The 25,720-nt window shown below is 38.0% G+C and overlaps 1 protein-coding gene across 3 annotated transcripts in view; it reads left to right on the plus strand.

The window, feature by feature from the left end:
• Positions 1 to 25,720, plus strand: part of COP1 (COP1 E3 ubiquitin ligase) — a 114,369-nt gene that overhangs the window by 79,221 nt on the left and 9,428 nt on the right. For all 3 annotated transcript variants that reach the window (XM_080649242.1, XM_080649244.1, XM_080649243.1), the window contains exons 16-18: positions 1,970 to 2,087; positions 5,403 to 5,527; positions 6,623 to 6,783. In XM_080649242.1, the coding sequence (XP_080505368.1) occupies positions 1,970 to 2,087; positions 5,403 to 5,527; positions 6,623 to 6,783 (404 nt within the window). The remainder of the gene's footprint in view (positions 1 to 1,969; positions 2,088 to 5,402; positions 5,528 to 6,622; positions 6,784 to 25,720) is intronic.

Consider the following 25,720-nt stretch of genomic DNA (forward strand, 5'->3'; position numbering starts at 1 on the left):
CATTCATGAACATGTGTTTCAGTTATCTATACTACATAGATAATGAGGTTTGTATGACTGTGAAGGGCATTTTATTTTCAAGTTACCATGTAATTTGAGTAGACTTAAATGGAAGTGGCGAGCATAAAGCTGGTATTCACGAAACAAATTATTCTATTCCTTTGTAATTAATAAAATATATTTTTTAGAGTGCTAGAATTTAAAAACAACTTTGAAGCACCCAATAAATCTCTCAGCTATTTATGTCTGTCTTGCCTTCCAGCCTGTAATTAGCTCTCTAGCTAGATCTTTTAAAAAATGAGCTTCACAAGAAATTTTATATTTATATTAAGTGCAGAGATATTTTTTAAAGTTAGGCATCTTTTACTCAACTGTTACTAAAATTGAGTAATCACTACAAACATTTGGAAAGTATGCAATACATGATACGATGTCAAGGGAAACCATTAAAATAATAGAACCAAAGTACAAAATTCAAACTATTAGTAGGGTAAGGGGGAAGGAGTACAATATTTGGCTAATCCAAAAGCAAGCAAGAAAGGGAAGGTGGGGAAACATAGAAAACTTGGGGTAATTAAAAAAAGAAATAAGCTCATAGGTAGGAATTCAAATATACCTAATTATAATAAATGGAAATGGATTTAATGGGTCCAAATACTATAAAAAGTAAGGATTAACCAAGCTAGTTAAAAATGTTCAGAATGCAATATTATACTCTTTATAAGAGACACATTTAAAACAAGGATAAGGAAAAGTAAATAAAAAGTTTTATTGGGTGCAGTAGTAGATACCTGACAAAGATTATATTGCATAGGAGTTTGGAAAGTATGGAATTTTTAGACAGTTGGTATGGGAAAATGACAGTGTAATTCTACTTCATGAAATACACAAAACCAATTCCAGGTGATCAAATGACCTAAATGTGAGCAGCAAAACTATAAACTGTTTATAAGACAACATAAGAAAGAATATCTTCACAATCTTGTTGCAGGGAATGTCTTTAGATACAAGAACTGTAAACTTTAAGTGAAAGGTGGGTAAGTTTGGCTATTATAAAATATAATACTTTTGTTCATCAAATAACACCCGAAATAAATAAATTTTAAAAAGTCATTAATTGGGGTAAGATATTTAGGACACATATTCAGAATATATGAAGAACTCTTTCAAGTAAATAAGAAAATAATAAATAAGCTCTACAGCCTTATTACTCAGAGTGTAGTCTGCCCAGTGGAACAACGTGAGAGCCCAGAAATTAAAATACATTATGTGAAGTGTAAGAAACCATGCAGGGAACCACGTATTATAATGATTCCATTTATATAAATTGTCCAGAAAAAGCAAATTTATGGATATGTAGATATAGTGATTACCTAGGGCAGTGGGTGATAAATGGGCTTGAGGGATCTTACTGGATGAGGAAAATATTCTAAAACTTTCATGGTGATGGTTGCACCACTGGGTAAATTTAGTGAAAATCACTGAATTTTGTATTTATAATTTTTATGTAGTGTCTCTCAAGAAAGTGTTTTTACAAAAGCAAATGTCGGAAATAAAATTATATAGCATTATGTTTAGCCAGAAGCCCAAAATATTTATGTTACCTTTTTAATAAAGCCATCAAAATTTAGAGACTTCTTTTTAAACTTCCAGTTAATTTGAACCCTTAATTCTCTATTTCTAGAGCCAGGATCACAGGAACTGTCAGTAGAACTCCCTTTCACACTGACATTGCCATATGTATATGTTTACATTTTTTAATGCAACCATATTTTCTTAGATTCATAAAAGAAAACCCATTATATCTTTCTTATCTTTGAAACTGAGTCATAGCCCTTCATTTTCTGGCTATTAACAGGTTGACATTATCTGTGAAACATTTGATGCAAAACACCAAAACCAATTAAAATTAGCTTTGCTTTCCATTTCTTCATTTACTGCATTTTTTCTCTGTTTTGTTTTGTTTTAGATCACTGTGTCCACTACTATGATCTTCGTAACACTAAACAGCCAATTATGGTATTTAAAGGACACCGAAAAGCAGTTTCTTATGCAAAGTTTGTGAGTGGTGAGGAAATTGTCTCTGCGTGAGTATTATTATTTTCAGAGGTTGAACTGAACACAGCTCTGTCATCCTTTACCATTTTGTAACGTTACCCTGTATATATCCTATCTAATAAAGAGGGAATATGCTAATTGACCATCACTCTGTCACAAAGATGGCTGCACCCACAGCTGAGGCCAAGTTCCCATAAGGAGCCTTAACGAGCAATCAGCAGGGACCTGAGGCTACGCACTCCCCCGCCCCCGAGGGGCTTGACAGGGGACCTCAGGCTACATCCCCCACTCGGCAGGGCTTGACAGGGGACCTCATGCCCTGTTCCCCACCTGGCGTGGCTTGATGGAGGACCTCAAGGCATGCCCCCCCGCCCTGGTCTGGGCTGGGGGACCTCAGGCCATGCCCTCATCCTGGTACTGGGCCAGGGGACCTGAGGCTACACCCCCTGCCCGGCAGGGCTTGACAAGGGTGGTACTGGCCGGGTCTGGATCTAGCCCAATGGGGGCCGGGGCCAGCTGGCTCTGGGTCTCATGTGATTTTGAGGCACATGTGAATGAGTGGGGACTTGACTCTGGGTCCCGTGGTGTGCCCCAGACTCTGACTAGAGGAAGGTTTTCATATACATTTTACTAATTTTCTTTCATCTCTGACACTTCTATTATAGAGAAAGGGCAAATAGCAATATTAAATTATTTCCTCTTATTAATCCCCTTTTAATCTGCACGAATTTCGTGCACAGGGTCACTAGTGTGTGTGTGTGTGTGTGTGTGTGTGTGTGTGCATATATATATATATATATATATATATATATATATAAACACTGTGGTGGTGTGTGTAATTTTAAAAAGATTTTTTATAACATCTAATTAAAATACATGCATATTCTGATCTGTATTACTCACTTTAATATGTTAGTTGTGAATAAAATCCTGATTATACTAATTTTTAATGTCTCCCCCTTAAATATTTGAACTTCAGATGGAATTTCAGCCACTGCTTCTCCATAAGAAGAAACAACATAGTTGAGGGAATAAAATGAGAAGTGTTTTATTTAAGTCAACTAATGTTGTTCTATGTATATCTATATTGCAGTACTGTAGTGTTTTTATTTTGTTACATTTGATTGACTTTTGATTACATGTTTTTGATCTCCCTATGATTTCATAGTAAGTTTTATATGTGTTTTGAAGAGAACTTTCCAACTATGAATACTTATACCCAACAAATACCCTTTTAGAAGCTTCTGACCTAGAGAGTCATAGTACAGCTTTTAGTTGTCTTTTAAGAGGTCAACCAGATAAATAAATCTCATTTGCCAAAATATTGTTGACAAAGTTTTTCTGCTAACAGAAGCAGTCCCTTCTTTCTGTGATCCATTTTATAGTTCTCTTTATTTTTTTATTTATTTTTTTAAATATATTTTATTGATTTTTTACAGAGAGGAAGGGAGAGGGATAGAGAGTTAGAAACATCGATGAGAGAGAAACATCAATCAGCTGCCTCTTGCACACCCCCCACTGGGGATGTGCCCGCAACCAAGGTACATGCCCTGACTGGAATCGAACCTGGGACCTTTCAGTCCGCAGGCCGACGCTCTATCCACTGAGCCAAACCGGCTTCGGCAATAGTTCTCTTTATTTGATATTAACCTAGTAAATACCCATTCTTTAGTTCTCTCTTTTTCATATCTATTATTCTCAAGCTAAATGATATATTGTTGTTGTTGTTTTCTTCACTTAGTTTCTAATCTCTCAGGAGATTATTAATGCCAGGGATTTCTGCTTGGTATTTCTCACCATATCTACCTTCATGCCGGTTGCCCTCGATAAGAATTTGGCAATTTGAAATGAGTTACAAAGAAGGAACAAAAGAAAGTAGAAACTGAGCTTTACAAGGGCAAGTAATATAGATCATTGGTTCACAAATCTGAATTAAGTAGTTACCAGTCAAAAAGTGTCCTATATCATTTGGAGTAAAAGAAATAATTAAAATTGTATTCAGATTTGAATATGACAAAAATATTTTTCTTTAATTTCAGGTTTATGAACGTTGAATCACTTAGTGTGTCTCAATTAAAGTATCCGTATATTTAATGGTATATATTGGAAATCTTAGTTGATCTTATTGATGTGGATATATTTTTTGTATTTTTACTAATTTTTTTATTCTTAGTTTTTATAAATCAAGATGGTTTTTCTCTCGGACATTTTGAAGTTTAGAAATATTTAGAATAAATTTATTCACAAGTATATTTAGAAATACTGAAAAGTAAAATTAAGATACACACATTGCTACAACCTCTGAATTATTGGCCAGTTAAAAAATGTTTACACACATAAAGGGATATTCACTGCAACACTGTTGAACAAAAATCAAATTTAAGACAACATAAATACCTAAGAATAGATGTTATGTTGAAAAATGATGAGAAGCAATAGAGAAGTATTTCAAGAGTTTGATGGCATTTGGCCTCTCAAATAAATATTCAGTCTTGACTCTGTTGTTTACTAGCTGTGGTACCTTGGAAATGTCCTCAACCTCCTGAATCTCAGTTTGCTCATCTCTAAATAATAGTACTAATCTTATGTTGTGAATCTTTAAATACAATATGTAAAACACTTCTCATGGTGGTCTATTCTATGAATGTTAGAGTAAAAAAAGATGATTCATTATGTAGTCATTAATAAAGATACAGAAATTAGTTATTTTACAGAAAACAATGTAACACAAATTTATGAATGGTGGAGAAGCAATTTACAAAATAATATACGTGTTATGATCCATTTTTTCCAGTAAGATAAACTACATTATATATAGATCATTCAACTATTTACAGTATTCCACCCCTGCAGGTATAACTAAGCTTTGAATATAATTTATATTCAGTATACCAATACAATTCAAGAGTTGAAAAGTAAATCAAATAAGTGGAACAATTGTGTCTATGAAATTAGTACAACTCCCAAAAGAACTTTCTCATTTTCTGGTGGTAGTATGGTGTTACCAATGACTAATGTTTATTAATGCCTAGAGACTATTGGAAGCATTTTAAATGAATTAATTTAATTTTAAAAATATTGTATAAGATTCATAAAATCTTGTAAGAATTTATAGGGCAAGAATTATTATATTTCATATTTAACTGATGGAAAAAAAACACAGGCCAGAGAGGTTGTATAACTTTCCCAAGGTCAAAAACAAATCATTGGCATACTGAGCATTCTAACAGTCTGGTTTCAGATTCTGCATTCTTAACCACAAAACTAGAGTGCCTCTAATTAGTAGTGATGAATTTCATGCCATGAAATCTTAAATATGTTCTAACTTTTTGTGTTTACGTTAGCTCAACGGACAGCCAGTTAAAGCTGTGGAATGTAGGGAAACCATACTGTCTACGTTCCTTCAAGGGTCACATCAATGAAAAAAACTTTGTAGGCCTTGCTTCCAATGGCGATTACATAGCTTGTGGTATGTGAAACCATATTTTCCTAAACTTTTTTAACAGGTATCTGTCACCAAAATGCATTCAGTGGAACTATACTTATTCCACTATAGTGGAATATATGAAATTAAATAATTAATCCCAGGTTTGGCTGCTTTAGTCCTTCCCTTCTCTATGGAACACTAGCAAATCCTGACCACATGAAATAGCATAATATTTTTAAATATGTTTTTAGTTGTTCTCCATTATAACATAATTTCTATAGATATTATGTAAAAGATAGAAAATATTAATGTTTGCTAATATCCTAATTTTGGAGATACTATTTGTGTTCTTGAGCTTGATATTTATTTTCCCCTATAAAGTGTTTTCTTTGTTAAGCAGTCTGTTTGGGTAGTCTTCATCTGATCTTTGGGGCTTTTATTGTTGATAATTTATATATTTTTAAATCAGAAGTAGAAAAATCAAATTTAATATTATTCAACTCTCTTAATATATCTTATGCCTGAAGAAATGAACTTTCATCAATACCTTCAAATGACTTGGCCTTTATTGAGTAAAATTGACTCTCTCCACATGTATGTGAACCTAAACCCTTCCAAAGCAAGTCTCTGCATAATTATTCACCTTCTCATAGATTGCTCAAAAATGTAGGTTTCTAGACTGCTTACCTAACAGAGTAATGCCTTCATTAGGGAATGGGAAATAAGTTTTGTAGGTTATTAAAATTTGCTTTCACAGGTGCAATAACTTTCTTTTTTCCTCTCTAGATGAAATCATTCTAAATGTAATTAAAGATTCATGCGATATTAACAATGTTTTTATTCTTCTGGAGATCTTTCTTAGAAATGATTTTCATGTGGTAATTTCAGCCTTAGAATTCCCAATGTTATATCATTTAACAGTGATTATTTCTTTAGATTAGTAAAGTGTATTTTTTTCTATGAATTCTTTTCTGACATGATTCCCAAGAAGTTTCATGCTCTGTTGTTTCAAATTTAACCATAAAAGATCATTAGTTTTGTAGCTTAAACACTGAGGTATAAATTACCTTATGAATGTGCTGTCCTAACTCTGAGTTATCCCATTCTAAAAAATTGTTTATTTTTTAATTTTTTTAGGAAGCGAGAACAACTCTCTTTACCTGTACTATAAAGGACTTTCTAAGACTTTGCTAACGTTTAAGTTTGATACAGTTAAAAGTGTTCTTGACAAAGACAGAAAAGAAGATGATACAAATGAATTTGTTAGTGCTGTGTGCTGGAGGGCACTGCCAGATGGGGTAAGTTTTCATCCCACCTTGGTGTTCTATACAATGCTTTATGTTTATGTATACACAGGTGAGTTTTTAAAAGTTTAAAATATAAATTGATATGTGATATGCATTTTCTTTTTTGCTTAGCCTTGCATCAATCACTAAAGGAAACAATGATTTTGGGTAGTAATGGAAATGTCACTAATAGAACAGTGTCATACTGACATAATGTTTCTCTTATGTACCCATATCATTTTGTGTATGCCTCTGTTACAGCCATTAAAACTTTGTCTCTTTATCTATTCTATAAAACTGGAAATTTCTCCAGAGTATACACTATATCTTCTTTTTCTTTTTCTTTTTTTAATATATATTTTTATTGATTTCAGAGGGAAAGGGAGAGGGAGAGAGAGATAGAAACATCAGTGATGAGAGAGAATCATTGATCTGCTGCCTCCTGCATGCCCCACACTGGGGATCAAGCCCACAACCTGGGCATGTACCCTGACCGGGAATCAAACCATGACCTCCTGGTTCATAGCTTGATGCTCAACCACCGAGCCATGCCAGCCAGGCTATATCTTATTGTTCTTAGTGATCACATGCAGTATATGCTCAAAAGATATTTAAGTGACCAGGTATTATATTAGAAAGAAAAAGGTTTGATGTAAAGGGGAGTGGCCTACAACTAATTAAATTCTATTTCAGGGCAGAATTACTTTCTACAAAATATATTTTTTCAAGAATATTTAAATGCATTGAATTTCTTAAGAAAGTTGCACTTCTAGGTTGCAAAAAAAAAATGTTTTCTCCAACTTCTCACTTATTTAAAGTACAAGCTTTCTAATAAAGTGTATGAAGAAAAAATTTATCTTGATTTTTATAAATAGCAGTCATTCTTTAATGTCATCTTTTAAAAAAATAGCTTTTTAGTTGCTTACTTGGTTGGTTTTATTGTTAACACAAAAATCCTTATTGAGTACATTAAGATATTTGAGTTCCAGGTAACTTTAATTAGATATACTCCATTGCTATATTGTTTAAAGTTCTCTTATTCAATTTTCAGTATTGGTAATGGCAGACTAAGTGATCTGGACCAATCTTTCCTCTAAAGTAGAACTAGAAAAGTGGGAGTGGGTATATGTATTTTAAAAACAAAAACCTGTTTGAAGGCATTTATGTTTTTTTAAATTGCAAATGCAATAACTAGGGCACAATAAAAAATAAACAGACCTAGGAAAAAGCAAGGCAGCATGAATAAATCCAGCAGAAGCAATGGAGAGTAGAAACAAGTCACAGTATCTCTCGATATTGGAGTTATCAGACATCGCTTGAAAATACCCACACTGATGAGATTAAAGAAAATATTGAAAATTTTAACTGGGAACTAAACACTTTTTAAAATGAAAATTCTAGAACTGAATATATAGAGTTAACAAAATTAAGAACACAGGATGGATGGATTGAATGGAAGATCAGACACAGTTGAAAAGAGACTTAATGAACTTGTAGTTAAATTAGAAGAAAACATACAGAAGTAAACATGGAGAGACAAAGTGATGAAAAAAAATACAGAAAGGAAATAGAAGATAAAGTAAGAAAGTTTAATATATTTAGTAGGAGACCTAAAAGGAGAGATGAGAAATAATGCTGCTGAAGCAAATATTAGAAAGGATTGTTGTTAAGAACTTGACAAAATTGATGAGAGACATCAAGGTAGAGATTCAGGAAGCGTTTGTATCCTAGAGAATAAATGACTTGCAATCTACAATGTGAGTATACATTTAATATTTAACCTAGACCTCTTGCAGACCTAGGCCTGCCTGAAAATTTAGCTTTGGTCTGCCTTCTCATGGCACTATTTTATGGAAATAAACTGAGTTTAGACAAATATGTGCTAGGAGCTAGTTATCTTAAATTTTCTATGAAACTTCATCTGTGGTATTTCATCTGGAGTGAGAGAACTGTGAGTTGGCTTATAGTCCTTACATCTATTCAAAGTGAACAATATAAGACTGGCAGGAAAACAAGGCACATCTCTTTATGGGGGTGAAACACTTTCACCTTAACTGTCCTTGGCAACTCTTGAGTACCCTTTATGTGATTTGGGGAGAGATCCAAGAAACTATGCCTGTAAATAGTTGCTTGGCCCTCTGATGAGTTTGAAGGTGCTGTGCATGCTGAATTTCCTATCCTATATCCCTCTATAAAGCTATCTAACTTATTGCTGGATTAAAGCTAGTTGTATTTGATACTGTGATGCCCCTCCTGATGGTGGGACAATATACCTTGACACATAGTAAAACTGCTGAAAATAAAATACAATTGAGGATTCTTAAAAGAAGGCATCACCCAGGAACTTTCTTTATCTCACAATAAAAAGATTTAAAATTCTGTAACTCATTTTATTACTACTCCAGATGTGTTTTAAGTAGCCTATCTAATAAAAGAGGAATATGCAAATTAACCATTACTCCGCTACACCCACAAGCCACGCCCACCAGCCAATCAGGAGCGAGTATGGAAATTAACCCAACCAAGATGGCTGTGGCCACGGAGTGAGCAGGAGGCTTGAGTTTCCCCAGTAATGGAGGAAGCCACGCTGTCCGCACACCCTGGCCGGCCTAGGCCTCCACTCAAGGCTACAAAGTTTCAATTATAGAAGATAAATAAATCCCAACAAAAATGGTGGCAGCCACGGAGCTGGAGAGAGCAGGAGGTTTGAGTTGCCCCCAGCGATGGAGGAAGCCAAGCTTTCCACATACCCTGGCCGGCCTAGGCCTCCATTCTAGGCTACAAAGTTTCAATTATAGAAGATAAATAAATCACAACAAAAATGGCTGTGGCCACGGAGCGAGCAGGAGGCTTGGGTTTCCCTGGCAATGGAGGAAGCCAAACTTCCTGGCCGGCCCTGGCCTCTGCTCAAGGCTACAAAGTTTCAATTATAGAAGATAAATAAATCCCAGATCCCAGGGCCTCTGCTTGGGTCGCGAGGGGGCATGGCCGTCCTGCAAACCACCACAGGACCCTCGCCCAGGCCGCCCCACACCCCAAGGGAACCCCCACCCTGATCCGGGACACCCTTCAGGGCAAACCAACTGGCCTCCACCCAGGCACCAGGCCTCTATCCTAGCTAATAAAAGAGTAATATGAAGATTGACCATCCAACACACAAGATGGCTGCCCCCATGTGGTCAAAGATCCTGCCCCCATGTGTACACAAGATGGCCACCACAAGATGGCTAGCAGGGGAGGCAGTTGGGAGGAGGTCCAGGCCTGCAGGGGAGGGCAGTTAGGGGTGACCAGGCCTGCAGGGGAGGGCAGTTAGGGGCAGGGGAGCAGTTAGGCATTAATCAGGCTGGCAGGGGAGTGGTTAGGGGGTGATCAGGCTGGCAGGCAGAAGCGGTTAGGGGCAATCAGGAAGGCAGGCAGGTGAGCAGTTGGGAACCAGTAGTCCTGGATTGTGAGAGGGATGTCCGACTGCCCGTTTAGGCCCGATCCTGGTAGGACATCCCTCGAGGGGTCCCAGATTGGAGAGGGTGCAGACTGGGCTGAGGGACACACACCCTCGTGCACGAATTTAGTGCACCGGGCCTCTAGTCCTATATAATAAAAGGCTAATATGCGAATTGTCTCCTCTACCAGGAGTTTGACCAAGAGGGGCCAGCCACCCAACTGCCCATGGCAACTCCCCCTGGCTGGCCCCACCCCCAATTAGTCCCCCTACCCCGGCCATCCTCCCGTGCCCCCTCCCCCCAGCCAGCCCGGCCCCGATTAGGGCAGGCCGGCTGGACCCCACCCATGCACAAATTTGTGCACTGAGTCTCTAGTGATTTTTATACTATTTCTTTTATTAGCCACAAGAATAACTTTATTATTTTAGATGAGGCAGAAGGTGTGAAAGACTCCTGTTCATTTATTCAACAAATATTATGTGCAGTCATAGTTTTAGATCCTAAGATAAACTGTGGACAAAACTGAAAAAAAGTTCTGGCCTTCATAGGAGACTTACAATTTTATGTGCTGGGGAAGACAGAAAACAAAGTAAATAAGTTGTTGTATTGGAATGAGCGAGTGCTGTGGAGAAAAAACACAAAGCCCAAAAGTGGGAGAGTGCTGGAGTAAGGAGTACTGGAGTAGTTTTCAATTGGTGGTGACAGAATGCCTATCTGAGCAGCTGACTTAGAGCAAAGACTAGAGGAGATGAAAGCATAATCCATGTTGAAATATAGAAGAGTTTTCCTGGTGAAGCAAACAGTTCAGAAGCCTTTAAGTAAGAATGTGGTTAGTGTTCAAGGAACAGAAAGAAGGCAGTATTTTGCTGCACTACAGTGAGCTAGGTGGAGAGCAGCAGATATTTCAGAATGGTGAAGAAGAGCCATTTCAGTACAGCATTGTCAGGACTTTTTTGGCTTTTACTGGGTGTGAGTTGGGAGCCAATGTAAGATGTTCCTCTTTCCCACTCCTCCCTTCCTCCCTCTCTTCCTCTCTCCATCCTCCCTCCCTCCCTAACCATGTCTTTGGGTGAGGATTTTTTTAAAAAGAAAAAAAACTTGGCTTGGAAATCAACTATGTTATCACCTATACTATACAAAATTATAACCATATTAGGTAAAAACATCCTTTTCAGTCATATATTCCTTCTGAAATATATTCTTTCTGTTCTTATTTCTAACAAAATTTTATGCAATGAAACACTTATTCTAAACTGTTTTTAACTAAAATTTTTTGTTCTTAAGCAGACCTTTTCTTTACCTAAACGTCTCATTTCTATCCATTAAAAATATTTGCTGAATGAATTGATATAGTGCCTTGTACTGTTGTGTTCATGTCACACATTTCTTGCTAATCTGCAAACTCCTTGAAAAAAGGCATCATAGCATGTTGAGTAAGAAAGAGCACAGATTGTGGAGCCAGGCTGCCCAGGTTCCAATCAGAGTGCCCAAACTTAGTACGTCTGTTACCTTGCTGAATCTCCTTAACTGCACTGTGCTTCAGTTTCCTGTCTATAAAGTGCTGATGATAATAGTAACCTGCCTCTTAGATGTTTTATACAGTTAAAATTAGTTAATATACATAAAGGGTTTAGAATAGTTTTTGGCATATAATAAGAGCTGTGTGTTTGCTATTAACATCATTCAGTTTTTAATTACTTCTAGCACCAAGCAGATTGTTGCACATAATGTGTAACTAATATATAATTTTTATAATGAGTGATACAGTCCTTAAGGTTTGGCCTTTATCTTGTAAGTTGTATAATTAGTTAAATAGTAATTTTTGAAACTAAAGAAATTTTGGAGATGCTTCTATCTAATAGAGTCACTTAAGACTCATCAGGACTACATTGATTTAAAAAAACAAGTTTTCTAACATGAACATTCATTGGTACCTATATAATCCATATATATAAAAGGCTAAGCAACTGGCCAGCCAGCTGGTAAGTATGATGTGCACTGACCACCAGGGTGCAGATGGTCAACGCAGGAGCTGCCATGCGAAAGCAACTTTGCAGAGTGCCCTCTCACATTCCGGGACCCCGCCTAGGGGGATGTGGGACTGCAGTGTCAGCCCAATCCCCACACGCCAGGCCGAGGGACCCCACCTGCTGGAGGGACCCTGCTCACTATGCAGACGCCCTTCCAGCTGCAGCGCAGCCCCAGGTACGGCTGGCGGCCGACAGGGTCCCAGAAGGTTTGCTCCAGGGCGTGTCTGGCGCATCTTGCCCCGCTCTGCCCCGCTGGCCACCTTCTAATTAATTTCCTTTTAATGTGCACTGGGCCCCTGTTTTGTTTTGTTTTTTGTTGTTTGTTTGTTTGTTTGTTTTTTCATAATTACCATTTCCCCTTAAGATATAACCTCCAGGCCTTTGCCTATTTTCAAAAGAAATGGAAATTTTAAAGTGTGTGTAGCTATAGGGAAATTGGTATTACTGGCTTGATATTTTTGTTAGATTTGTAGCCTGTTCCTTCTATTTCTCTGTTTCATTAGTGCTGTTTCACAATTCAGTCTTCTCTCAAGGAGACTTAACATATCTGTTGTTCCAATTTTTATGTTTTTATCTAAGAGATAGGCATCCCTCTCTAACTTAGTGAATGCTTTGTATAAAGCATCAGATTGTACTGAACACTAGGGAATTTAAAGCACATGTGAAAAGCCAGTCTGCTTCCATTAAAGTGCAGAAATCTATAGTAAATTTATTTATACCAATGATTTTCAAACCTGAGTGATCATTAAAATCTTCTTGGGGTCTCTTCCCCCCAATAACAAAACAGTCCTACTCTTAGACCCATGAACCCATATTTTGGGGGAGGAAACAGGAGGGTAAAGATTTGTATTTTGAAAAGTTCCTTGGAAAATTATACGAACAATCAAGTTTGGAAACAGGTGACTCATCTTAATACTGGAGAGAGATTTGTTATACATTGTAACCAAGAGGCATAAATGGCTCTGGAGGAATGCTAAAGAAGGAATAATTGTAATTATGAATATCTAACTTCCGTTAGATTTTGCTATTCTCTTAGCCTTCAGGAAGAAACACAAACAAAAATGTAAGGTGTGATCTTTTTCATTAATCAAAAATAAAAGCTACCTTTAAAATACTTTGACTTCCCAACTTACAGGCTATTTCTCATCCTAAATTCTTCAGTGAACACTGAGAAGACAACATAGGAGCATCTTTTTCTTTCTTCTCTCCTTTCTTCATTTCTGTTTCCCTTTTTCCTTTTATCTTTCCTTTCCTTTCTTCTTTCCTCTAGCTGGATGGTTTGTAACACTTTAGAAAATTTTCCTGCCAGGAAGAGGGCCAATCTGAATGAACTTTTGTCTGTCTTGGGCACGGAAGGAAAGAAGATTCTGAGCATGGACCCTGACTTCCAGGAAGACTGTGGCTCCCATTTCCTCCTAAGTGCCCCCACCTTCCCTCAGTGTCCATACTAGAGTTGTGTGTGGGGTAGAAACGAGAGGAGACAAGCAGGTGGTGGAAAACTAAAGCAAACCTATAATTTATTTCATTTCGTAAATCACATTAAATGTAAATATTCCTTAACCTTAATGTTCAGTAATGTATGGACAGCCTCTGTGAAAGCATTTGTTTCATTAGATATTTTATGGTGAATATTGTAATGAAAACAACAAAATATGATTTAATGGGTTTGCTAGTTGACATTTTCATATATACTGTAATGGAATTTTACCTCTATTAGAATGGTTTTTATAATTTTTTTTCTCATTAAATATATATATAAATTTTTAAATAGTGCTTGTCCTTCTGAAGTATGTCAGTTTTGAAGCCTAGAATTGCCCCACATCTTTGAGCTACTTGGTTTTTTCCATTTTGTGTGTGTGTGTGTGTGTTGGGGGTGAGTGTTTGCTTTTGGTTTTGTTATTGCCTTCTTATAAGAAAAAAATATATTAATTTGAGAGTGCATTCTCAATTATATGTTAACCTAAAATTTTATTATTATCCCACTGTGCTTAAAAATGTCCAAAATATTTTGAGATGGGAAGGAATTTAACTTGGGTCTTTAAATGTTTATCTGTTGATAGTTCCTACAAATTTCCATATTAGTAGTAGAAGGAAAGAGAGTGAATATTGAAGTATATGTATGGAAAAACATGATTATTGGTTACAGAATAAAATCTAAGCTTTCTTATGTGACATCTTATATCCTCTTTGATCCGCCCCCTTACCCCACCAGCCCTCCCCAGCATGCTCACCTACCACTTGCATGGGCACATTTAACACCCAGCACCACTGAACTGCTTACAGAGCCTCAAGCACCACATGATGGATTTCGTTTTGTTTTGTTACCCTTGTGCCTTTGCCCTTGCTGCTCACTGTTCCCAGATATCCTTTCTTGTACTTCTGTTTGATACATACTGTGATGCCATTTGACTGGAAGCCCTTTAAGTACAAAGTGTTGAGTTTTGTAGCCACAGAAGTAGTAATCATTGGGTGGATGACTGGCATTAGATTGATCTAGCCTTACCCTTTTCCATTGTAGGAAAGATTTATAATTCTAGTGCAGTATCCTTCAAACTTTCTGAATACTTCTTGCAACAGGGATCTCCTGCTTTACCAGGAAGTCCATTATAGTTTTCCATAACTGTAAATCTTACAAAGTTGTCTCATAAGAACGTCTCTCATTTCCTCACATTACCTCATAAACAGTAAACATTGTTTAAAAATGTGAAACGTTCAAGAGCTTATGCTTCCATATGCAGTAAAAATCAACATTTTCTAAATTGTCATGTGTTAACCCATTCTTTACCCCAGTTTTACTTGAATTCTTTGAGTGTACAATGTCACTTGATAATGTGGGCAAAAAGTTCTAAACGGCATTTTATGAAGTTGTGCAGGCTTCATGTGTTTTACTTTGTCATAACTAGTTTTAAAACATGGGAATGAGAATACGAAAGAAAAGTGGACATTTTGTAGTATATGTAAACTGCACTAGTGTAGGTAACATCCCCCAGTTTTCAGCTTCCCATTCTAGTTTATTTATTTTAAATTCTCATAGATCTCCACTTGTGAAGTTTTTTTTTCTACTAAATTTCTGTGATTCAAATTCAAGTACTGAATATATATCTTTTTTAACCAAATAACTTTATAGAAGTGTTACAAATAAATTTTTAAATGTATAATCATTCTCACTAAACTTAAAAGCCCCATTAGGTTAAAAACTCCTGTCCTATTAATCTTGGAATTCTGTTCTGTTTGTGTGAGATCTCTAAATCCAAGTTATTTTAAAAAATAAATAAACAAGTATTTTCTCTTCAATTTCCTCCTTGCCACCCCCAACCCAAAGCAGAAAAGTGCAGATTTCTTTTTTCTCTGGATTCAACATTTATAGACAGTTTTCAATATCTATACCAGTCTTTCAAAGTATGGTCTACTAATATTTACTTCAGAATTATTAATTACCTGGAATATGTATTTAAAAAGCAAATTTCTAAACCCCAGACTTATAAGTCAGAGTGTCTAAAGGTAAGACCCAGGAACCTTCATTTTTGTGTGTCTTTATAAGACATATAAATCTCTTATTTTATTAAATAGCCTAGAATTACATGGGAGAAAGAAGTAAAGGTCCCATACCTGACACATCTAGTCTTGGTCCCACTTGTGGAAATTTGTAGAGATCCAATAGTATTTGCATATGAGAATGAGAAAAAAAGTGTTTCCAACAATGGCTACTATAGACCTCTTCATTTCACAGGAGTGACAGGCACTATCTCAAACCCTTCCAAGAGCCACATAAGAAGGCTTTCCAAGGTCTCTTTGGAAGTTGGTCACTTTGGAAGAGGTTGTAAAAACCAATTCTAAGGGGTAACATTGGGTAGTAAGAGGCTGGGGTTCTTTTTCATCTCATTGGCAAAAAGAAAGGCTAGAACATTCTTTTTTAAAAAATATATTTATTTTTTTACAGAGAGGAATAGAGAGTTAGAAACATCGATGAGAGAGAAACATTGATCAGCTGCCTCCTGCACACCCCCTACTGGGGATGTGCCCACAACCAAGGTACATGCCCTTGACCGGAATCGAACCTGGGACCCTTCAGTCCGCAGGCCGATGCTCTATCCACTGAGCCAAACCGGTTAGGGCAGGCTAGAACATTCTTGTAATACTTTTGCTAAATCAGGATCTTAAAGCTGGAGCCCAAGATCTGTCTCCCAGGAAGCAGCATGTCTTGATGTTTAATCAGCCAAATTTGATCAAATGCTTACCAATCTCCCTCCCTCCCTCTCTCTCCTCTCTCTCTCTCTCTCTCTCTCTCTCTCTCTCTCTCTCTATATATATATATATATATATATATATATATATATATATATACACACACACACACACACATATATATATATACCTAAGCGTGTGTGTGTGTGTATATATGTATATATATACACACACACACACGCTTAGGTATATATGTGTGTGTGTGTGTGTGTGTGTATATATATATATATACGTGTGTGTATATATATAAGGATATAAAAATATATAAAGCCTAAGCAACCATTATGGCAGAATGATCGGTTGCTATGACATGCACTGAGCAGGCAGGCAGTCAGGTGAGTGGTTAGGGGTGAGCAGGCAGGCAGACAGGCAAGCGGTCCCAGATTGCGAGAGGGATGTCCTATTGCCAGATGTCCGACTGCAGGGATTGGGCCTAAACCAGCAGTCGGACATCCCCTGAGGGGTCTTGAATTGCGAGAGGGCGCAGGCCAGGCTGAGGGACCATCCCCCCCTCCGTGCATGAATTTTGTGCACCGGGCCTCTAGTTTATTATAAAGGCTATAGCCCAGGAGCAGCCAAATGGAAAAGATGCATAGAGACAGTTATTGGTGGGGGTGGTGTGGCATGGGGCTCCCATGCCTTCTCTGGGCAAGCCATCTTTCCATTTCCATCACTTCAGTGTGTTCACCAACTCAGAAGCTTCAGAATTTCTATTTTTAAAACACTGCCCATGGGATTTGTATATAATCAAGTGCTATAACATAATCAGGTTTTGAGCTTTTTTATTTTTACATTTGCTTTGTAAGAAATTTGTTGAATTTACAAGTTAAATTAATTAAATGTTCAAAGACCCTAACTGGCCACAAAAAGAAGTGAGGGCAATTTAAATCCAGCAGTGAGCTCTTTGGGAATTTATTGTTAAATGCTATTTCTTTGATTTTTCCTTTCAGCTTCCGACAGATTAACATCCTTGCTTCCTTTTGGCTTTATCATTCTTCTAAGTCATTTAAGCCCAAAACTCCTAAATCATTATTGTTGCATCTCGTTTTTATCTTCAAATATTCATCCAACAGCAATAATACTTTTTTTGAAACATCCTATATTTTTTTCATTTATTTGTGTTTTTCATCTCCTCATTCCTCTTCCTTTCCTCCCTTCACAGATTACTACCAATGCTTTATATTCTCTTTAGATTAGCTTTTTATACTGCTACCAAATATCCTTAATCATTACACATAGGAATTCACAGAGTCAAACATTGTTCATTACCTTTAATTGATCCTAGGACATTCAGAAAACTTTCTTTCAAACTCAGTATTTGCATGTAACTCCAAGTAGTATATTTGACCATTATTAAAAATGAGGATATAATTTTATAAATCTATTTCTTCAACTTGATTATTTTATATTTCACTTCAGGTGCCTTTATCTAATTTAAAAATTGTAAAAATTGTATTTTTACCCTCACAATTAAATAAGATTCTTAAGAAAATCCAGTTTCAATTATAGGAAAAACTACCCAGAAGAACTGATTCAAAGGTAGCTCAGATTTCAAATTTAAGTAATTAATTAGAAGTCAGCCTTTAAAATAAGTGTAGAGCAGTGGTCAGCAAACTCATTAGTCAACAGAGCCAAATATCAACAGTACAACGACTGAAATTTCTTTTGAGAGCCAAATTTTTTAAACTTAAACTTCTTCTAACGCCACTTCTTCAAAATAGACTCACCCAGGCTGTGGTATTTTGTGGAAGAGCCACACTCAAGGGACCAAAGAGCCGCATGTGGCTCGTGAGCCACAGTTTGCCAACCACTGGTATAGAGTAATCATAGATGTGAGTTTAGATGTCACTCTCCTTTAATTATTTCTCTTTCCTCATGTGTTTGATCTTAGGCATTAAATCTAAACTGCTAGCAGTGTTCAAGATTTTTAAGAATTTGAAGTAATGCTACTTGTCCAACCTTATTTCTATTTTCTAGCACAAAATAATCTGTTAAGCAAGTTTCTTTATTGCCCCCATGCTATTAATCTTACCTCTGAACTTGTGTTCATTTTGTTCCCCATATATCTGTATTGCCTTGTTCTCTCCCTCCCACTTATCTAAATTCTCTTATCCTTTTTTTAACCCAACCCCTACTATTCTATCCCTTTCTTAACCATTTCATCTCATTCATTTCTGGCTTCTCACAGCTGCTGATACACCTATAGAGTGCACTCCGCCAGCTGCCATTCAGGTATATTCTTCTATAATTGTACTTCATTAGTGTGATTCCAGTTATATTCCTTGCTTCTACTTTAAGAGCAAAAAATATCAACACCAGCAGCTACTTAGATTTTTAGGAGTTCGAATTATATTAAAATTTAAGGCTACTTAACTGGAGAATTTACTTTATGGTTTTAATCAATTTTATAAGATCATAAATATAGTGACTAGACTGATACAGTGGTAGTCATAGTTGCAACAACTGTAAAGAAATTGGTATCCTCCTATTTAATAAAAGAGTAATATGCAAATTGACCATCACTCCACACAAGATGCTGTCCCCGTGAGGTCAAAGATGGCTGCCCCCATTTGGACACAAGATGGCCACCACAAGATGGCCTGCAGGGGAGGGCAATTGGGGGCGACCAGGCCTTCAGGGGAGGGCAGTTGGGGGGGACCAGGCCTGCAGGGGAGGGCAGTTGGGGGTGACCAGGCATGCAGGGGAGGGCAGTTGGGGGGACCAGGCCAGCAGGGGAGGGCAGTTGGGGGTGACCAGGCCTGCAGGGGAGGGAAGTTGGGGGCAACCAGGCCTGCTGGGGAGGACAGCTAGGGGCAACCAGGCTGGCAGTGGAGGGCAGTTAGGGCGACCAGGCTGGCAAGGGAGGGAAGTTAGGGGTGACTGGGCCAGCAGGGGAGGGCAGTTGGGGGTGACCAGGCCTGCACGGGAGCAGTTAGGCATTGATCAGGTTGGCATGGGAGTGGTTAGGGGGTGATCAGGCTGGCAGACAGAAGTGGTTAGGGGCAATCAGGTAGGCAGGCAGGCGAGCGGTTGGGAGCCAGCAGTCCTAGATTGTGAGAGGGATGTCTGACTGCCAGTTTAAACGGCAGTTGGACATCCCTCGAGGGGTCCCAGATTGGAGAGGGTGCAGGCTGGGCTGAGGCGACCCCCCCCCCCCCCCACCGCCCCCATGCACAAATTTTGTGCACTGGGCCTCTAGTTTTGATTATAAAGAAATGGGTATTTTAATAAGAATAACTGCCACGTATTTTTTGGGTATGTATAATATGCCTGTTCCTTTTTGGTTAGATACTTTACTGTGTTTTCTTTGAGTTTTTATAAAAATTCTATAAAGAACCTAAGATCACTTATTTTATAGTTGAAGAAATTGAGTCTCTAATAAGGTTAAGAAATACTATGACAGACCCAAAATGCAGGTCCAGGTCTCCCTGTCTTAAATCCACTGTAGTTTCCACTGTATTACATGGTATAGCTAAAATAGTACAGAAGTCTTGAAACAGCTTTGCTCAGAGTATTCTGGAGGAATTGTGCAAATAGCACTAGTAACTAGATATTCACAGTTCCATGCTCATATGCACTCCTCAAGACAGAGTTTTTTTCCCCATCAGATGCGCCTTGCAAGCACATGGTTCTCCAGCTTTATGCAGGAGAGCATCCCAAAGCCTAGAGTTTGGGATGGCCTGTGAAGGAAACTAGGTGTCTGGAGGTAATATTTGAGTGCTGTGTGGTAAGGGAAATTAAGTTGATTAGGTTCTTAATGAGAAGGGAGAAGACTTTGGAAAGCATTGGGAATGAAGGAAGGGTGGTGAATGTATGGGATATTTTTGTGTATCTCGGTCCTCCTTCCCTTGTACATGTTTTTTACAACCTTTCTCCCTGAGTAAAGATCACTCTGAGTTTGTATGTTGTGTTTCTTTTTAATGGTTCTAAAATCCTGTTTATTTTTCATAACTTGTTTGAATGCATTAAAGTGTGTTTAAATGAGAATCTAATGCAGTCAGGAAGTTGTTATAAAAAAGACTGGATAGCAAAAGGCTGCTTAGTAATGAAGCACACCAAAATGGGACCTGCAGGTATCAATCGTGTGGACAAATGAAAAATGCCTTTGTCTACAAATTGCAGTGATCCTACATAAACATGGAGGTCTCTGTCTGGCTTAGCACAGCTGTCTAAGTCCGATCGTTCCCCTCCATACAAGCTGAGAAACCTGCACTCCAGGTACTGCTCTCTTTGCCATTTGTTAATATCTGCTGATTAAGTGTACTGGGTTTTTAAAAAAATTTTATTGAACTTATTGGGGTGACATTGGTTAATAAAGTTATGTATATATAAGTTCATACACACACACACACACACACACACACACACACACACACACACACTCTAGAGGCTTGATGCACGAAATTCGTGCACTGGGCGGGGGGGGGGGGTGGGGAGTGTCCCTCATCCTAGCCTGCACCCTCACGCAATCCGGGACCCCTTGCTCCTTACCACTTGCCTGCTCACTCCTTACTGCTCGGCTTGGTGCTCCTTAGTGCTGCTGTGGAGGTGGGAGAGGCTCCCACTACTGCCACTGCGTTTGCCAGCCGTGAGCCTGGCTTCTGGCTGAGCGGTGCTCCCCCTGTGGGAGTGCACTGACTACGAGGGGGCAGCTCCTGCATTGATTGTCTGCCCCGTGGTGGTCAGTGTGCATCATAGTGACCAGTCGTTCCAGTTGTTGCACCATAACAGTCGCTTAGGTTTTTATTATATAGCAGGAACTACCTGACAGTCAGTGTGCCCCCCTGAGGGGTCCTGGATTGCAAGAGGGTGCAGGCCAGGCCAAGGGACCCACCGGTGCACAATCAGGGCTGTGGAGGGCTCCAGGGCGTGTCCAGCCTCTCTCGCTCAGTCCCGATTGGCCGACCCCAGCAGCAAGCTAACCTACCAGTCGGAGCATCTGCCCCCTGGTGGTCAGTGCATGTCATAGCAACTGGTCAACCAGTCGACTGTCCTCTGGTGGTCAGTGCACGTCATAGTGAGCGGTTGAGTGGCCTTAGCATATCATTAGCATATTATACTTTGATTGGTTGAACAGACAACCAGATACTTAGCATATTAGGCTTTTATTATATAGGGTATCTGTGTCATATTATGAGTTTACCACCCAAAGTCAAATCTCCTTCCCATTACCATTTATTCCCCACACCCACCCCCCCCTTATTCTCTTCTTCCTTTCCTGACAGTATACTGGATTATTAATAGACCACCAAGTGAGGTTACCTCTGCATCCATCTTAACTGGTTTATGAGTAATCTTATGGTTTTTGAAAATAGAGATTGTTTCAGGAAACTAAAGACAAAAAGTGGAATGAAAATAGAAATATTATTTTTCTGAGGGACCACATTGGTTTAACTAGTCCAGGATTATCAGTAAAAGTCAATCAGTAGTTTAGATCTGAAGGAGCACATCAGAGTTGGCTTTCATTAATCTTTCTCATTAAGAATTGATTTGTCATTAAGAAAGTGCACTTTCCAAAATATAATTTATGTATTCTTTTACTTGTACTCAAATTTCCAAAATGACCACTTCCAGGGGGAAAAGCTGGTTATTAATTATTAACGTCTTAGTACTAAATTTAAAATTTAGTTTTTCATGGAGTGTGTTCTGCTGTAGGTGTGGGACGGGGCGGGAGTGACAGTGGCATTTCTAATGCACTGAGATATTATATACAGCACCAGGGTATGCTAATAAGCAAGCCACAGCTGGCAATTTATTTATAACTGATTGTGTGAGAATCCTGTTTGTGGTTTTGAAAACCCCATATCTTTCACTCTGAGCAGTTATTGCATCAAACTGTTGTTGAATAACTAGTCTTATTTTTCTAGGATCTTTAGAAGTCCTTAGTCTATTTTAGTCTTCATTTTAATGAACCATTTTAAAATTTTCTACATACTTGTATTATTTTTGCTCTGTTTCTTTGTATGATAAATTCAAATCTAGATTCAAGACCCTTCACTAAAATGACCTCCAGCTAAAAATTATGAACACGGGAATAGACTGCCTTATGACTGAACCTATCTTAACGTATGTGTCCAATATACTTTAGAGGTGTTGTCACTGCTCTTTATCACTTTCTAGAAGTCTCAACCAAGTCCAAGAAATTTCCCTGTGTTCTTTTTATTCTTTGTCAACTCTTTTTTAAATTAAGTAATTAATTAATTTTTAAATGTTACACACTATAAACATTGTCGCTGTGTTTTTAAATCCTTTGCATGCCCCTGTCTTTTTGAGTCTACTTGTTGCCATGTTCTCCCATGTAACTACATGTGTCCTCACCCTTTCTTGCAATGTCATATATTCCCATTAAAATTTTCTTCTGCACAAAATTCAGTAAATCTAGTAGATGACAGTAGGCTTCTACTCAAACCAGATATATGAATATAGGAATCAAGTGGCCCCTTCATAACAAATCAAAGCTGGTGATATTAATTAAAGGTGGGCTTCTTTGAATGTAAAGGCAAGTGAGTATTTTTGTACACTGTACCAACACCTTAAGTTACACATCTTTCTTTGCCGTTTGAAGCTCAGACTTGGATCCTCATTGTATAAATTTTAAATCCCATTAGAAGATGGATGTTTATTATCTCTTTACTGTTATATTTAAAGATTGGCTGGAACTATAATTCTGTGACCAAGGATATGCTAAAATCAGGGACAATCAGATGTGTAATGGCATAGCTGTACTAGTTTTTATGACTGGTGCCTGTGTCTGTGAAATATTTTTTAAAATATATTTTATTGATTTTTTACAGAGAGGAAGGGAGAGGGAGAGAGAGTTAGAAACATCGATGAGAGAGAAACATCAATCAGCTGCCTCCTGCACACCACCTACTGGCGATATGCCCGCAACCAAGGTACATGCCCTTGACCAGAATCGAACCTGTGACCCTTGAGTCCACAGGCCAACACTCTACCCACTGAGACAAACCGGTTAGGGATGTGAAATATTTTTAATATCCACCTCTAAGAGCAGCTTATAGTATGTATTCCCTAATTGCGAACACAAGTTCCTTTGGTTACCTAATAAAACGATTACATCTTAACAGAAAAATTTTAAGTTTGGTGCAAGGGAGGAAATAGGACAATCTATGCTACTTTGCTATACAAATTCAAGCTGCCCTACAGATACCATGAACTTACATCTTTGTGTCCTATGATCTGCTTGGATTCCTCTGTGCTCTATTTGGATTCTCCTATGTGCTCCAGAAATTGCCTCCAAGCAGAAAGCCAGGGCATTATCGGACTCACCTCATTTGTTTCCCTTCTCATAAGAATCACAGTCTTGCACTGCTTGTTGTTCAGTGTTATCTTACATATTTTGTTTAATTTTTTTTAGCTGTTAGGAGAGCAAATGTGTTCCAGTTACTCTGCCATGGCCAGAAATGGGACTTATTTGGGATTTCTTTTAACATATTTAAATCTATAATAAAAATTAGTTCACATTTAAAATCAATTATGTTTATATCTAGGTATAAGTCCTCTAATTGCAAATAATTAATTAGGATTTTAATATATTAGCTATGATGGCACTTTTATAGGCAAGCTAGCATTGTATCAGTGTGAGTATAATATTACTTTATAAGCAAGGTGGTTTTTGTGTGTCTTCTATTTTTATAAAACATTTGCTGCTAATTTTTCCATTATCTTAATCTCTTTATATTAAGAAGAAAATATTAGGTGCATTATTAGCTTAACTTTGAGGAGAGTTTATAACAAAACTGTCAGTTTCCAAGAAAGAGGGAGAAAATGAGAATTACTGGCTAGCGTGTTTATTTCACTTAGCAAGTGAAAACAACTCATTAAGCCAGAACTTACTTACATTTGGGCTCTAGCAGACTACAGCTGCAGCTAAGAACTACCAGTCATTCAAACTGCAAACAAAAATCGCTTGAAACCTACAGTAATAACCTTAAACTTACCACTTTCATACCTCTATGCTTAAGAAAAATACCAGGTTTTATTTTATTGTTTTGGTTTTATGGCCAACTTTTAGCAACCTTTGTTTTTTTGTGGAATATATTGGGTTGACATCCTATATAATAAAGAGGGAATATGCTAATTGACCATCACGCCCTCACAAAGATGGTGGGGCCCACAGCCAATAAGGAGGGAATATGCTAATTGACTGCCATGCCCTCAAAGATGGCAGTGCTCAGTCCCCACAGCCCCGCTAGGGCAGCAGGCGTACGGCATGGCTGGGCCCACCCCCAGGCGGGTCCAGCCACTCCACGTGCCTGCCTCCAGAGTCCCCAGTTCCCTCAGCTGCCTAGCCGCCTAGGGCCAACCAAGGCTCAGGTAACCAGGGCTGGCCGAGGCTTGAGCTGCTGGCATTGGCAGCAGCAGAGGTGTGATGGGGGCGTCGCCTTCCCCCGATTGCCGGGTCACTTCCCACCCCTGAGGGCTCCCAGACTATGAGAGGGGGCAGGCCGGGCTGAGGGGACCCCCCCCCCCCCCCCCCCGTCCAGTGCATGAATTTTCATGCACCAGGCCTCTAGTCGGTTAATAAAATTATATAGGATTCAGGGATACAATTTTATAATGCATTGTCTGTATATTGTATTGTGTTTTCACTACCCAATTCAAGTCTCCTTCCTTCACCATTTATAATAACTGGTTTTATTTTTCTGTTGCATGCAAAAATTAATTTATTGTCAACCAATACCAGGTTATCTGAAAGACAGTGTTATCCTAAATCTCTTTTTTATAAGTTCATGGTCTTTGCAGGAAGGAGGTATATGGAGATGTAAACTTTTTTTTTCATTGTTTGTTAGTATGAACAGTTTTGAGTGTTTCTAAGAATTCTTAGGACAACACTTTGTCACCTATATGTCAGTCCCAAAAGACAGTTCCAACTGGGCTCTTACTTCCTGTGTTATCTTCTTTGTAAATGAGATATTTATGTCTCCACAGGAAAAGATGTTTAGTGTTAACCCTCTGGTAGCATCTGATATGGGATCGCTTGTTAATGCCACAATAGTCCTGAGGTTACAAAAGACATTGTTTGTTCCTGGTGGATAGTTATCAGATGTCTTCCTACTTAGGTTTAGTGTAGTAATTATACAGACTTCAGACTCCTCTTATGTGGTGATGTATTATTTAATTGAGCCTAGTCTTTCATACTGTATGATAATATACCACACTTTTCCAAGATTTTCTTCCACTGAGAATTAGAAGTTTGAATTATGTAATTTA

This window comes from Plecotus auritus (assembly GCF_963455305.1).
Source record: "Plecotus auritus genome assembly, chromosome: 12".
Classification (NCBI taxonomy): domain Eukaryota; kingdom Metazoa; phylum Chordata; class Mammalia; order Chiroptera; family Vespertilionidae; genus Plecotus; species Plecotus auritus.